The sequence below is a fragment of the Littorina saxatilis genome, linkage group LG1 (assembly GCF_037325665.1).
Source record: "Littorina saxatilis isolate snail1 linkage group LG1, US_GU_Lsax_2.0, whole genome shotgun sequence".
Lineage (NCBI taxonomy): Eukaryota > Metazoa > Mollusca > Gastropoda > Littorinimorpha > Littorinidae > Littorina > Littorina saxatilis.
Window position 1 is genome coordinate 83,236,888 of NC_090245.1, and position 17,315 is coordinate 83,254,202.

A 17,315-nucleotide genomic window follows, 5' to 3' on the forward strand; every position below is an offset into this window, starting at 1 on the left:
GCATGGAACATGGACATCGTTAATACATCATTACAAGATCAGTCTCTGTCATGCAAATCAATTTACCTCATTGTTTTTAAAAAGTGATAATTTCCCGCACATTTCCCTCGCACACCAATTAATGATTTAGATCAAAAACGATAACTATAATGAAAGACGTACGAATTGTTGGATAACCATGAACACGAGAAAAACACTTTCCTCCTTCAAACAACATTCCGACATGTTAAAGTGTATATATAATCAATTAATATGTAAACAGATACAAGATGGATTGGAAAATGTGGACAGACCCACAACGTTCTGGAAACAGGTTTTTCAAAGAAACGGGAACACACGTACACGTATCAACACACACACACACACACACACACACACACACACACACACACACACACACACACACACACAAACGCACACACGCACACACACACACACACAAACACACACAGGTCTTGAAGCGTTTCATCGCCGAAGACTTGAAGTGGGCTTTGGACAGGATTGAACCACACTTTCAGCCCAAACGTCACAGACAGAATCACATCACATCAGAAAGAATCACGTCATTTCAGAAAGAATCACATCATATCACAGAGTTCGCAATATACACAGGAAAACGAACGTCGTGGACACGGACAGAAGAAGGACTATGTACAACTTTATATGCATTTCAACTCCTTGCGGTGTATTACATGTGCCTACAGATGCCAACAAGCGACTCTGCTTGCAGGCTTAGGCTCAAGCCTTATTCACGCTCTTATTGAACTCAAACACTTCATCGCCCGCAACACTCTCCTAACACTCGTCCAATCATCTTTGACGCTTTTCGTTCGGCCACGTGACTGAAAATTGCACATGACATCAAACACATCTGATGAACAACGCAAGTCCTTAAGTGTCTGAGGTTCATCGTCATCGATCATTGAAGTTAAATGCCATGGATACAGAATCACTACTGATCGGATAAGTTAAGTAAGAACCTATTTATATTTTACTGTGCTTACTGACTGGTTAAAAAAATCAATAAAAAAAATCAACGTGTGAGTAATAGTAGTGCAGGAATCACGAATTTACCCTGTATGCTTTTGCTCTGTGCTTGCAGTCGTACTCTACACAACATTTTCGAGTTATTATATTGATCTTATTAATGTTTGCCTGAAAGCGGTAAAATCAAAAGTTTTATCGCTACAGTACAGCACATGCAAAATAATTATCTAAGTTTTGCACCAGGGAACAGGCAGGCTGTTTGACCTTTTCAATTATGTCTGGGAAAGGTTGTCGGCCTTTGAACCTGTAACGTTCGTTTCAACCTATAACGTTCGTTTCATACTAAATTCTTTGGTTTTAGTGTCACACATAATATTCACAATGTTTTGGCCTGAGAACGAACAAGAAACAGCGTATCTTTCCTTGCCATGATGGAGAGCTTCCACTTGTCAGTTGTACTGCCAAAGACAGTTTTTGAACCGGTAATTACTCAGTGTGTACATCTTGCAAGTATCACCACGTACCGTCTGCACTGCTAATACTGTATACATTAGCTGTGCGGAGACGGGGCGACTCCTTTGACTCAGTGTCCATCATCCCACATGATCATAAAGGGCAGAATATACCTGCGCAGTTTCAGCGGCACAGACGACGCACTGCATATTATTGATGCTGCGATAGGGATTATGACGAGTACTTGGCCTGTTTTCCTTTCACGCAACGTGTAGCGGGCTGGGATAATCGGCAGTACGTCGTCTGTCCTGCTGAAGTTACATAGGTGAGCGCCAGGCCTAACATTTTACATAAGCTACATCACAATCAGACTACAGACCAAGCTGTGACGCTGAACGCCTTGATTTTGCTATTTACCAACACAATACGCGTTTTCTAAAACATGAATCCAAACATCACTCCATTCTTACGGTTTGTTCCAAGGAATGGAGGGTGAAAATACTTGAGAAAACAGGTTCAACCGTACTGTCCACTGTATTCCTAAAAATATTTGGATTATTCTGCATTGCTTGTACAGTTTTTTTCTCTCTATTATACACTAAAGTTCCAATCATAAAGTCATTAAACATGGTGTTGCAACCATAATCTGTTGTTTTCGTCCGCGTGATACACTCACAGCACGTCACAAATCACGCTTTGGTGATCTTAGCCTGAAAAGGAAAATGGCCGCCGCAACGAATTTTGGTTTGAGGACGTCAAGCGAAAACAACAAAAGGTAATGTAGTTGCTACTGTAATTACGTATGGCACCTTCTGCATTCTATCCGATACAACTCAATTTCTGCTTGACCAACAATCTTCTATGCATCTTTAAATGATTATTCGTTTGCATTGTAATCAAAATTCGCTCAAGTCATAACCAAACATGCAACATATAAAAACAGTACAAAGACGCATCAGGCCTTCTGTTTCTCCCTACGGCAACTTTTCAGAAAAAGTTTGTCTGATGTATTAATTTCATCTTGATATTAATTGTTACGGAAATCATCTTCTTGGTGTGAAGCAGACAGGAATCCATTGCCACAACCTGAATCAAAGTTCTGACAAATTAAGGAAACTACAACATTTGATTACATCCTGCACCAAACCTGCATAACGAGTGACATGATGACATGTTTTCATCTAGAACAAATTGATGTCAGCTTTTAAAGAACTACTAATATTCTTTTCCACTGAGATTAGTGCAGTCGGAAGCCGCTATGAGTTTACAGATTTTAAAGCTACGTTATTCAAGCTTCTTGATACGAGTACAAAACAAACATATGCAGGTTTTAAATAGGGCAAAAATACGGCTACTACTGTAATTATTTCAGCTTAAAAGCCACTGAACGACTCCCTGAACCTAATATTTCACCTTCTAAATTTAACCTCGAAATGGGTTGTGATGGAAGCATCACCACGAACGCACGTAATCTTTGTAGTGAAAGCTTTTACAAATGTTCTTACGATAAAACGCTTTCACAAATCAAACATAAGTTATTGAAACACAATTAGTCCTTAGCAATAAGTTGAACATTGTTTGAGAGCTACAACAATAGGTGTAAAAATATTTGATACGTATTACATGACGATCGAACCCTCTTTGTCTAAGGACCTTCAGGATCGAGTTGTGGTGAAGAAACAATATACCATAGACACGCACTCATGGAACATCTGAAGGGTTACATAGCCACACATTGGGAACCGTTCTTCCCGTTTTACCCAGAACACATTTGAGTCTCTGCTGAGAGGAAACCGCACGCTTACCTCCCTGATCACGCAGTTACATGAACACCCTGACACTGGAGTTTATCACACACTCAAAACTGTACACCTAAATTCCTTAGACTGCCATTTTCAACGTCTTCAGAGAGTTGTTTTCTTATGTGTGGCATCTTCTGATTGCAACGTTGACAATCAGAAAGCGTCAACATCCAGACATTCACGAGATCATAATGCCCGGATAGTGAAGATTCCACACCTTGTTGACAACATCATGTTAAGTGTTTCTTATGATCGAGCACGCCACCTGTCTGTACGATCGGCTTAATTTTCCTTCTCGGCCAGCCCAAGCTTTGAGGTGGGCAGAGGACGCGTCAACAGATTGCAGGCTGGCCTGCACAAGGCAGCCCGCGTCCCTGGTGAACAGTACTTTCCTGAGAACTTGGCAGCCAGAAGTGACTTTCATTAAGGAGTGTTTTCTTTGTCTACACAGAGTCATTTTCGTGCCATTCTACCCCAGCATAAAACAGAGCCAGGTGATTTCGGCTGCTGCTGAATTTTGCTCCTGCAAGGGCTATATACCATTTCAGAAAACCCTTGAGCTCTGTGCAACTTTTTGACCGCACAACTATTTATCAGTTTAGCGAGATATTGCTCGCGTCATGATGATTGCAGACTGGCATGTCGAGACACTTAGTCGGATGGACAAAGCTTTTTCGCCAGCAAAAACTCCTATTTGAGGAACTGTATTTTACACTCAAATTCAAAGTTTCTTGTCTGAAATTCATCCTCATGTTTCGAGCATTAGGTAGTGGATTTTTGAGCCCATAGACGTGGAACTTATACAGAGCTTCCACGTTTGAATCTTGGGTGATACTTAGTAATGTAGACTTGTATGCTGGCCTTGTGCATCGCTTTCTCACAACGGGTGCATAGTTGTGGCAGCAGATCTTCCCCGGATAGCCCAAGCAGTGGAGGGCGTAGGATTCGGGTGGGTGAATACTTCATGTCATAGCTGAACGATTTTGTTGGGAAAATCGCTTGAACATCGTCCTCAGCTCTGACAGGCAAGGAGGCAACAAGGTTTACGAAAAAATCCACAACTGCACAATCTTGTCCAGGTTTTGTTTTCCCCTAACATTCCGTCTGCTATAACTGGCTGTCACTGCCTACATTGGGACCCGTCAGGTTGGGGCTAGGACCACCTTCAGGGGTGTTGTAGTAGTGGGTAGCCACATTGCTGAAGCCACCGAAGGACGCCTGCGTTTGGAAAGGCCTGCGTTGCCGTGCCGCTCCTGAGCCTTGGAAGCGACGCAAACCGGTGAACTCGGAAAGAGGCCTGGGACCGCTGGAGGCTGAGGGTGTGATGTGTCCACCGCTGCTAGGCCGGTACTCCATCTCTGGTTGCAGCTGGGACCTCAGTGCCCGCGCGATCAACTCAGGCAATGTATCTAGGTGAATCTGAACGCAGATGGCATACACAAGTACACAGGTGAGTTTATAGAACATTTAATTGTAGTCCAAACGTAACATTCACCAGAACCTCGACCTATCCGGCTTTAAAGTGGTGGAACAAGATACACAACAAAAATTGATGATGATAGATGGTCACAATTCTCTGGATGCTGCTTCTTATATAACTGCAGAAAGAGAAATGATCAAGGCAAAGGAACAGCGTCACAAAAATGAAGACCGTGGACGTGACTATGAACATGTTCCTTCTCGTCCAGCCTAGAACAAATGAACAAATTACAGATGCAATCATATAGTTGACAACAGGCTTATCCAGCCTACAAGCCGAGAAAATTATGATATGACATGATGAAATCTTCACCTCAAATTCTATCAGAAAGTTGAATCATTAGGCTTTATGCATCCGGAATTGTTCCATCTTCAAAATTGAGTTTTGCTTACAATGCTTACAAAAACGTTTGAAACTGGAGGTTAGAAGAAGATAAATAAATACGGCCATTGGAAGGTGTAACGCTGGAAATCTTCCATTGCAATACTATGACCGCTTTCGAATTTTTACAGACATTTAAAGAAAACTGCAGTCCTGATGTTTGAAACTGACTCAAATGATTGACCTGTTTCATGGCTGTGTTGTCACCTGATAATGAATTTAATAAATACATGTATGTTTCAACAAAGTTTTAAAGCATCTTAATTCCCTTTCAACATAACAATTTATACAAACCAAAAAGAATAAAAGAAAACAGCAAGTATATATACCTGTTGCTGCTTTCAAGTAATTCTAAATGATACACTTCGCATATATATGTTTTTATAGTGCCAGCAAACAGCTTCTCCTGTGCATGACTTGGACATACTAAGTGTACCAGAAAATGTCCGTTAAGTTTCTCTTCTGATGTGACTGGATAACAATAACACACATTTACTATCCATTTAGATAGAAAATACATCCAAATAGAAATTTGTTTTTAGGACATCTAAGCCTGCCTGTCAACTACATTTGGATTTCAAACGAACGCAATAACGTAAACTCTTTCTCTCTCTCTCCTTTTAGTGGCGTACCTGTAACGTGGCCAGCTTGTCTTCGATTTTGTTGACCCGTTTCTCCAGTGCTGTCTGGTTGCTGTGCATGTCTGTAACCATCTCCTGGATGTTGGTTTGCGTCTGCACGTGAAATACGAACACAAACATGAGCAAAACACTCGCCTAGCCCAGTTCCTTTGATACAGTACCATATCAGAAGAACACTGTCATTCCCACATGAAGAATACACCCATCCCAGTTACCATGATGCGGTACAATATCAGAAGAATACAGTCACTCCTACGCTAATAATTAAATAAATTAGTATGTGTTCCAGTCCGTGAAAAAGACGTTCCCTCCCATATTCTGCCACCCCACAAGTCGTCCTTTTTCTGATAGCAGAGCCTGAGCAGTGTAAGGGTTGTCAGCCAGAAGCCACTGCAGCCTTCATGCAGTCACCATTTGCAGGCCAGAAGCCGAGACCTGTCGAGAGCATAGAAAGCATCTGGACTCAAAGACAGACAAAGCAGTCATCTTGCAGGTCATTGCCGGACCTCCGAGCACGGTCAAAACTGAAAAGGCAATATTGTCATGGCCCTCTGATGAGCTCGCCCGACTCAGAAGCTAACTGTGTGAGGGTAGGGAAGAGGGATGGTTTAAATACAAATGTGTGATGAAGAGTTAAGTGAAGGAAGGCGTGTTTATTTAAAGGTTTATATCGCTAATCACGAACTTGGGACACTGAACTAAGCACAGTAGAGGAGTACATCTCATTTGCCTTGTTTCTTTTATTCATTTTTACGCCAGGTCTCGATTCGTGTATCGTTTTTTGGTTTCAATTTCTTCTTTTCTATTCCTTTTTTACTTGTCCCCCCCCCCCCCCCCCCCCATGTAATTGCTGACGAAAGCCTTTTGGTTGAAAGGTTCAGCGTATGTCAACTATCAGCTATTCCCAACCGTAAATATGAGTCTAGCTTGTCGTTTGCCTATTTTCTTTTCTTGAGTGTATACATTTTAGAAGTCAGTTTCATGCTTGTAATACGGTTAGGAACACAACCTGAATTTTCTTGAAATAAAAAAAAACCCTACCTCGATGCTGTTAGATATTTCCTAAAAGTAATACCAAATTACAAAACAATTCAGTAACTATACTCAGTACTATGCAGTCAGAGAACAACCAGCGTGTGCGTGCATAACATTTTTTTCCAGGAGGAAGCAGACCGTGACAATTTACACGAAGGTTTACTCAAATAAGTTTTCTACTGTCGGTGTATTTTTCGTATTCTTTTGGATTGACAGACATAGCCAATTCTCGCTTTGATTTGTCAATTAATGATTGCATTACAACCAAAAGTATATTCCACAAGTTAGGATTAATTTGTGTTGAATACCTGTAGGTTGTAACTATGACTGTTTCTGGAGACATTAATGAACAAAAACATTGCCAACTCTCCAACTTCAACGAAATTCAAAGGAAAATTGCATTCTTGTTCGCAAAGTTATATTTTTTAAAGTTTCTGAAGATTCCTTAGACATAATTTAAATTGACGGTGTCCCAAGTTCAATGATACCAATTAGGATGTGGATATAACGGGATAGTCTGATGGTCAGACTTCAGTTGTGAATAAAGCAGGGAAGGGATGCGAAATACCAGGGTCGAGTGCTAACACAATCTTAAAGCGGTGAAGTGTGTGACAGCATTTGTTCTCGGGTGGAAAGGTGTCAGGGTGTCATCTAGACAAGAAAAAGAAGGGATAATTTGAAAGTGAACATGTAGAAGATAAAAATGAAGCGAAAACGCAAAATTAAATGTATTTTATGCGGGCTGCGAGCGAGTGGGTGGGTGAGTGAGTGAGTGAGTGAGTGAGTGAGTGAGTGAGTGAGTGTGTGTGTGTGTGTGTGTGTGTGTGTGTGTGTGTGTGTGTGTGTGTGTGTGTGTGTGTGTGTGTGTGTGTGTGTGTTTGTGCGCGCGAGCTCGTGTGTGTGTGTGTGTGAAAGTTAGAATGAGAAGTTAAATTGCAACAATATTCATTCTGTGTACACTAGCAGACATTTCCAATACCTACCTTAAACCTACATGGTTCAACTAACAACATAAAATGGTAACCTATTCTCTAAGCAAGCTCCTCTAAATTATATTTCTACCCTAAAACATAAAACCAAAAGGTATCAATATCTTTGTTATTGTTTGTAGGTTCGCTAATACAGTTTGTGATCACTGTAAACTTATGCAAATGGGAAGTTAAGCATTCAAATATATTGAGGTATGACAAACCACAATTTCTTACAAATCTGATTGCATTCTTTTCAGTACCAAAAACTGCACAGGCAACTTTCTGTCCGATATTAACAAAAAACACAAAACCACGTCTACTTGAAACCCACAATTTCAAAATAATACACCATCAAACAGCCGGCCCCATTCTATGGCACAACAATGTTTTGCATGCATTTAGTACCTAATATTTGAGCTACAAGACTATGTTAATATGATTTTGTTGTTAAGTTTAGTTCTTAACTCTGAATCACTTAAACGGAAAAGCACAAGGTTAGTAACGCGAAGCAAGTGTTAGATTTAGATTAAGCAGCGTTACATTCTAGTGAAACTAACATTTAAGATGATTATGAAGTGACCGGAAGCCTGGCAACATTATAGCTTTTTGATGTCTTTGCCTTATTTCATAAACAATCTAGTATTAACATTCGTATTTTAATTAGGCAAAAGGAGTCATCGTCAAAAAGTAGTTTTTGACAAAATGATGCATTCAGAAATTGAAAATTACAAAGGATTTAAAGACAATCAAAGGTAAGATTCAAAGGTACAAACACTAAAACAGAGCGTAGTTGAATCTATACATTGGCTTGCAGAAAATGGGCTTTAAAAAAGTCTTTTTAATGTTGCTTTTAAAACAGGTTTTTATCTCTTTAGCTATGACAAAACTTCAACTTTCAAATCAAGAATTTGCATAAAAAAAGAAAAATAAGAAAAAAATCCCTTTTGTCAAGCACAATGATGAAACACTGATTTTCACTTAGTTAAACAATATTTTCCTCATCAGACGGAGAAAGATTTTTTTTAAATGCACATTTTTCTGCTTGTCTGCAAACTAAAACCACTAGCGGGTTCTACTACTGAACTGATAATAAGACAATAAAATGTACTCCAACTGTGCTAGAGTGGTGCACACCCACAGCTATACTGTGTCCCCTTTCTCAGACGAAACCTTTTTCTTTTGTACCGATCGTACCAAGTTAATACAAACACTAGTTTTGTTACACATCTTCCTTTTACCCTAAAATCCCCAAAAGCATCACGAGAAAGCAAGGAGAAATTCAATTTCCAGGCCCGTGTCGTTGGCGACTATGATCAAGGACAGAAAAGCTCACAAGACAACAAAGATCACATCACCAACAGTCACTGGTCAGCTACAACAGAAGCTACCACATAATTTACCAGACACACAAGAGTGAGTATGTTAGACATGACATAATGCCACTAGCATGCAAGTAGACGTCCATCGACGTCAGTAGCAACAGAGCATCATGTCAAGAAGCCTTTGTCCAGCCACAAATTACAAAAAGAATTCTGATAGTTTTCAGCATACACTGGGGAAAAAAAGTTATAGCAAAGGCATGATGCAAAGTTGCATGTTAACCACAAAACTACCGAGTTTACACAGCCTGAAAACTTCCAACAAACAGACACAGAGTGAGTAATGAGAGACTGAACCAGGAGCAGAACTAATGCATTGAACGGCAAATTCACTTCTACTCACGACAGACAACCGATTTGCATACAGCTAGAGCAACCACAGTTACCCTTACGAATGGGTAACAATAAATCTCGATTAAAAGGGATTAAAACTGATTCAACATGCATTTTGTATCACACTAAAATGTGTTCGTGGAGTATAGCCATAATCTCTTACTCTGGGATTTTTAGTTTTTTTTGCAACTGTCTACATTAGACTTTTCTGTTGGACAGGAATAGCACGCAAGCCTTATACGATCCTAAGTGTGCTATAACAATAATTTACATACGCTATGCAAATCGGTTGTCAGCAAGAACCAATCAGAGACAAAAACTGGAGGGATGGAAACGAATGGAAGCAAAGGAAAGAGGAAGAGGTGTGACATATAACGCTGTAGCTTCTGGCGGGCGTGGAGCGGGGGGTACCTGTTGGTACACCACGTGTGGTATGGAGATGTATACACTGGGCATCCGGTGCAAACCCGCCATCCCCATGTTCTACAAAAAGGAAAGGAAACGACGTGTTGTCTGGTCAGCTTCTATTTCAACCTGTGGATGTTTTGGTGTTGTTTATGCTATGCTGACTTTGGTTCATGTCAAGTAGCTTCTGCATAAACTGTCTTCCTTTTGTACTCAAACAAAATCTGTGGCTTTTACTGTCAGCTGCATTCCCAGCATGTGTATGGATACATATAATTGCTGTTAACGTGTGTTGATGTCAAGTTATTTCTCAGTACATTCGAATAGTTGATGTTTTTTTTCTTGGTATATATATCATTGGTGTTGAAGTTTGGTAGCTTTTGCTAAAACGTTTTAAACTTCAAAATCAAAATATTTTTTTTTCAGATTCTATTTCCACCTGCAGATGGTTTTTTTGCTGTATACATAACTTCTGCCAAGAAAGGAACTAAATTGAATTGGTCCCAAAGCGCCAAATAGGTTGAAGAAACATGAAAATCCAACAACAACCCCATGTTATTTCTGTAATAATGATTACTGATCTGTAGGTTCAACATACTTTTGTTTCCAGTTTTGTTGTTGTTATTTATTCTGTTGCTTTGGACTTTCAGCAACTTGAAGCTGGAACCCTCTATAAAATTATCATCTTTAATCTGTGCTGACAAATACGAAGTGTCCTTTTTAACACCAAAGGTTTGCGCCAATGTAGGACTTCTCACAAGCCAGTCAAAAAAGCTAATTTAACTAACCTTGAAACGTTTTAAACTTGCACCATATAAAAATGATTTAAACATTTCAAATGCAAATCACTGGAAACGAATTGGCAACACTCTACAGAATTTTGAAGGTAGCCTTATTTTGTGTCTATTGATTTTTTTCAGCTTTCTCTTTGATTTTATATAATTGAAATGAGTTGCAAATTGTAAAGGAGCAAAGACATGTTTTTTTTGTCATCGGAAGTAAAATGTTTTCATGTCAGATTTTCATACGACAATCTTCATATGACATTTGCCTTGTGTTTCATTAATAGAATGCAACACCAATGTTCCAAGCATGCTATGGACAGAGATTTAAACATTAACGTTTGAAAATGTGTTGATACACCAGATTAAAATTTAATCTCATCAAACTTATCTGAAGTTTTGAATTTCAAATGAATCTGAAGTTTTTTCGTCTTGAACAATGTCCTGTTTGAAGCGAGTTAGAATAAAAGCAACGTATTCATTGCGCTAAAAACGAACTTTTCTCGTGTCTGATGGGTCAAAGGTGTAGCGAAAACAAACAAAAAAGCCTTTTAGCTGAGAGCATTGAAATAATGTTCTTAATTCCAATAAACAAATGCAAAAACATATCATTTACTTCGACAAAACAAAAAAATTCGGTCAAAAACAAAAAAGTAATGTTATTTCAAAAGAAAGAACCTGGAAAAGGCTATGTTTTTCTTGGTATGTAATAAGTGACAGGGAGTTTCCATTCTGAGATTTGTTTTGAGTTAAAAGGGTTCGGGTAAGTATCTCGGTATTCTGCCAAATATATCTGTAAAATTAGGCGAAACGTCTAAACAACATGAACTGTAAAGATAAAAGACCTGTTAACATTTGTATTATTAGCCATAGCCCCAGACAACAGTCCTTTCCTTTCCTTGCGTTAGTTGTGCACATCCTACTCGATATTCAGTCAGAAGTTTTAGGCCATGATTTATTTTTTCCAGTTTTCAAACTTGAAAATCAAACCAGAATCAATCTCTTAATAAAACAAATTGACAGACATACATGTCAAGAACATGAAGTCTGGCAGAGTTCTGCCAATGTTACAATATCAATTTATATATAAGCAAATTCTTGGATAAGAGTTTCAGTGTTTTGTCTGGAAAATACAAACCAAAATTGGGAACAATTGTTTACTGCTCAAAGCGTGTACAAAATTAAACAAATGAAATCCACAAAACATCAAATGAATGATTTTTTCCTTGTGCTTGCTGTGGTAAGAAAAACACGAACATTTCCTTAAATGCACTTGGGAGTTTCCACAAAAAGCAACATAAAAAGAATAATTATGCTCGATTTCTTTTTTTCCACAGAGATTGTAATCCTCGTTTGATTCTATAAAATTGTTTCTGCAAAATTATCCTTTCAGTAGACCTATGAATCAAATTCTTCTGAAAGCATCTACCAGCTAATTTTGAACGCAGATAATTTTTTTTCTGACCAGAATCAATGGGAAATCTCCAACCTTTACAGTTACACGACTATGTTCTGTATCCCCTTAAAGTCCAGGAAATCGTGCCAGTAAAGGTACAGCGGTGCAAAATGAATCAGAGTGCATTTAAGGATTAGTCGGGAAGGAGATAAAAAGAATGAAAACTCCCTGCTAGTGTCTGCATGGTCTGAATTCAGTGAATAGTAAAACATCTTGTACTCGTTTGTCTCTCGTTTGTGGTATGCATGGGCATTGGTTTTAGTCGCACTAACACAAAAATGGTGCAAAAATGTGCATGATATAAAGTTAAAAGGATGTCTTTGCTGAATCATCCTTTAATATTCCAAACATGTTAATGCCAAAAAAATAACAATTTATACACACCGTTTATTCAAATTCTCGACAATATTTAACGTTGCACTGTGACAAATGGTCGACAATGCTCAATGAAATCTTAAAAAAAAGAAGAAGCCGGGATTATATAACTTTCATGTATGAAAGCACTTGCAGATAACGATTGCAACCCCTGACAAAAAAATATGTTGCCAAGCTTCTGTATTTTCCCCCTCCCACCAAACGAAGAGACGAGACGAGAAACGGGTTTGTGCTGAGGAGGGTCAAGGTTCAAAGAACTACACAAGGGTAAAAACCAATGAACCGGAAGTACATGCTCTGACCTTTGCCATGTCCACCAGGGTGCTCTGGTTCTCCATCAACTTCCGCTGGTCCATCTTGACTCGACGCAAGCTTGGGGTGGGAGAGAACACAAGCATTTTCACATACAGAGTAAATTTTGACTTAATAGACGATGTTCAGAAAATAACTCCTATATCATTAACACTGTCTGTGCCTTAATTTGGACGCTAGACCTTTGCATTCATGAACAACCTTTCAATTTCAATGCCTACTATTAGCTACCGTGCATATAGTAAGATAATCATATAACGCATTCTCAGTTTCTCCGTAACTCTTTTAAATAGAAAAATTCTGGAAATAAACCTGTCGGGTTTGTTTAGGTTGTGAAAGGGTGAATACTCTTGCTTTTAACGAGTCAAACTTTTCCACGTTACATTTTAAGGACAGTCACTAGTGAGGGGTGTGTCTGAAAAACATGGACAAGGGGCACGCGTAGAAAGTTTCCTCACAAGAATCAAGAGTATACAGTCTTTCATCACAACCTATACAAACCCGACAGAGTTATTTCCGGAATTCTTCTATTTGGAAGAGTTTCAGAGAAATTGAGAATGCGCTATATGATTATCTTACTGTATGCACGGTAGATAATTGTAGGCATTGAACTCGGAAGGGCGATCATGTGAAGGTCTAGGGTCCAAATGAAGGCACAGAATCAATGATATATACTGTTCAAAAAAAGAAACGCATAGCTTGTAATATTTGGTTAATTTAGTTATATGGCTACAAGGATATCCACCAAACTGCAGAAAATGTTTATCTGGTCGTCGACCTTTCGTCCATTGCCACAAGTGAGCTCTGCACGTGACGCATGCGTTATCAGTGGCTACAATGTCAAAATTGCTCATTTGGCATGACCACTCGTCATGCTTCAGTGTAATCTCGTGAAACTCGGGGAATATTGAGCTCTCACCATGTCTTCCAAAACCCATAAAAGCGGATTGTTCGCCACAAAGAAATCAGACGACAATTCAGCGACGAAAGATGGCCCGATTGAGCAGAGAAGACCGCCAAATTGCATTGGGTCGTTTACAAGCAGGCCAAAGTCAAAGTGCAATCGCCAGGCACTTCCACGTGTCCCAGAGCACCATCAGTAGACTGTGGGTCAGGTTTCAAGCCACTGGCTCCGTTGCTGACTTGCCACGAGCGGGAAGACCAAGGGCGACAACTGCTGCTCACGACCGCTTCATACGGCTCCGCCACCTCCGGAATCGTTTCCTGTCGGCCTCATCTTCTGTCCAGGCTCTCCCCGGGCCACACCGATTATCGGACCAGACCGTGCGGAACCGCCTGCATGAAGCTGGTTTGAGAGCTCGCAGACCTCACAGAGGAGCTGTCCTCACCCGCCGCCATCGCCAGAACCGAGTGCAGTGGGGCAACCAGCACCTTCGCTGGACCGTCCGGAATCACTGGAGACACGTGTGGTTCAGCGACGAGTCCTACTTCCTGCTCCAGCGACATGATGGTCGGAGGAGGGTCTACCGGAGAGTAAACGAACGTTACGCGCCCAACTGTGTGGATGAGGCACCCGTTCATGGTGGTGGAGGCGTCATGGTGTGGGGGGCGATCAATACCGCTGGAAGGAGCACCCTGGTGCACGTCCAAGGGCGCATAACTGCCCAGCGATACGTGGAGGAAATTCTGCGCCCACACGCCCTTCCTCTTCTGGCTGACCAGGATGCCATATTCCAGCAGGACAACGCTCGCCCGCACACAGCACGACTCACCACCCAGTTCCTCACCGACCACCATGTCCAGGTGCTTCCCTGGCCATCCATGTCGCCAGACATGAACCCGATAGAACACCTCTGGGATGAATTGGACAGACGTGTGCGCAGGCGAGAAGAAGCGCCGGCAAATCACCGCGATCTATTGCAGGCACATCAGGAGGAGTGGGACACCATCCCACAGCAAGATATCCGGCATCTGATCCAGTCCATGCCCAGAAGGTGCCGGGCAGTTGTTGCTGCTCAAGGCAGTCACACCCCCTACTGACTTGACAGCCTCGGCACCCAATCGTATTGATTGACTGATTGATTTGAAGATGCAAATGAACTGTGTGTGCATTCAACTGTGTCCATACCAAATTTCAAACAAATAATCTAAATATTGGATTTTCTGTTAATTTTTTCGAAAAATAAAACAAATTTGGCAAGTAGCAACTATGCGTTTCTTTTTTTGAACAGTATAGGTACAATCAATGATATAGGTACAATCAATGAACTATCTAAGATGTTAACGAATAAGAAAGAAAGAGGGAGAGAGAGACAGAGACAAAGACAAAGACTGAAACAGAGAGATTGTCCAATATATATGTATTCAAGTGCGTCTGTAGGTGTGTGTGTGTGTGTGTGTGTGTGTGTGTGTGTGTGTGTGTGTGTGTGTGTGTGTGTGTGTGTGTGCGTATCCGCGTGTGTTTGTGCGTACGTACGTACGTGCGTGCGTGCGTGCGTGTGTGTGTGTGTGGGTGTGTGCACGTGTGTGCGTACGTATGCGTACGCGCGTGTGTTTGTGCGTGTGTGCGTGTGTCTGTGAATGATACAATAATAAGTTCTGGATGTCTTCAAGCGGGTTTTCTTGGAAAATAAATTTTCATTCTCAGGTGTATGCCTTCCTCTTTGATTCCAGCAAATAATGATGCGACCAAATGACTGTGTGCAATACCTGTGGATTGCTTGGAGGAATTTTCGCTGATGCGATCTGACTTTGCTGGCGTTGACTTTCTTCACCAGCTTTGTGTACTTGTAGATAAGCCATGTCTCCCTCAGCACGTTAGCTGCCGCATTCTTTAACTGCAACAGAAATGCATTTTTGCTGATGATTAAACAAATATACAAAACCAAAATTCAGATTTAAAAATACAAGCAAGGTATTTTATAGGAACGTTTAATTGTGACAAAACAAAACGTTACGGTCACTGATCGTCACCGGTCTTTTAAGCTGACAGACAGACGAACACTTATAATACAGACAATAAATTTATCTTACTTATTGTCCAGAAGCTCGTTCGGAAGACACAAGCGAGACTGAGACAATGATTGATGATTAATGATGAACTGGACAATTTGTCTGAAAAGTTTATATGACAAAAGCAAACGCAAAAATATAAAAGGAAAACATGAGTCTAATCTCGATCGTTACTTTTTAGCTGATGTGAAACAAAAAACAAAGCTAAATAAATTTTTCGACATTGGTGACGAAACAAAAAATTCATTAGCGTTCCTTTTCACGCAGCTTCAGAACACATTTCCGCTCTGGACGTGCTAAAATAAGTAAGCTCCGACACGCTAAAAGCCCACCTTTTTTTGCGGTCGAGAAAACCCAACTAAGTCTTTTCTATTGCCAAAAAAATATCGAAAAAAAAATCATTCTATTTCAGAACGCTGTAACAGCTTGAGTGTTCCGGTTGCCAGAAATTCAACCAGGTTGTCGCCAAAGTCACACACACACACACACACACCTCCACGTACACATACACACACACACACACACACACACACACACACACACACACACACACACACACTGGACCCGTGTGGATAGTTACGCCAAGTCATTAGTCACGACCGGCGCGTGAAGCATGACATTTGCATGCGACAAATTAGTCCTGGGAAAGGTCAGACGCAGGAGGCGAAAAGCCCTTCCGTTTCAGCAATGGCTGCCACCCGCTGAAGGCGGCAGCTGCACGGAAGAGCGTGACAGTTCTCCAGCCTGAAAGATCTACGTGAAATATGGCGGAAATGATTGCACTCTTTTCCATGTTCCTGAAACTTTAACACCTTTTGGACGTTCGTTGACCGGGGTTATAGACGTTGGGTGATCGGCATTACACATTCTGGATTACAATCATTAACTTCGCGGGATTTGCGCCTTACAGGCCAAAATAAGATTGAAAAGTGTACTTCAGCCTAGCCCTATAAAATATAAGCACAATGTCTCTAGAACTATTCTTATTATGGCATAAGATTGCATCAGGAATAACGCGACCCCAGAAGCAACAGCCTGAAGCAATTTTCTTTTGCAGTTGCACTTTGTGTCGACAATGGGAAGGCTGGTGTCTACAAACAACTTGATGTCTCTTTTGCTGACAGTCCATACGAAAGCAGAATGAAAGTACATGCATGGCTTCATTGAACTAGCTACAACATTCCTGACACTTCTTCCTGTTATTGCCGTTGAAAAAAAAGGAAAAAGGAAATATCAAACCAAGACTACAGTTTTTAGATCAGCCAGTGGACATAATCTTTTTTAGTCTTCCCATTTCCTTTTGATTTTCTTCGAAGGCAAACATCAGGTCTTGAATACATAAATAGCGTTAACCAGTTTTCTGCAGCAGATTCGCAAAATCCCCAAGAGGGATTACAAGTTTTCAGTATAATTTGCACGGAAGTCTGGATTATTACGAGAGAAAAGGACAAATCACGATAATCATATATAACCGACAAAAAAAACCTCTCGGGTATTCAGCCCCGGCCAAGACATTTCTGATCTTTGACTGTCGCAGCAGGATCCGTAAA

General features: G+C 40.6%; 1 protein-coding gene across 1 annotated transcript in view; it reads right to left on the reverse strand.

The window, feature by feature from the left end:
• LOC138981782 (small conductance calcium-activated potassium channel protein 1-like) overlaps positions 1 to 17,315 on the reverse strand; it is a gene marked incomplete in the record, with an annotated part of 255,085 nt that continues 237,770 nt past the window's right edge. The window contains 4 exon segments of the mRNA XM_070354861.1: positions 1 to 4,661; positions 5,736 to 5,837; positions 12,783 to 12,852; positions 15,463 to 15,590. Coding sequence (XP_070210962.1) covers positions 4,350 to 4,661; positions 5,736 to 5,837; positions 12,783 to 12,852; positions 15,463 to 15,590 — 612 coding nt within the window.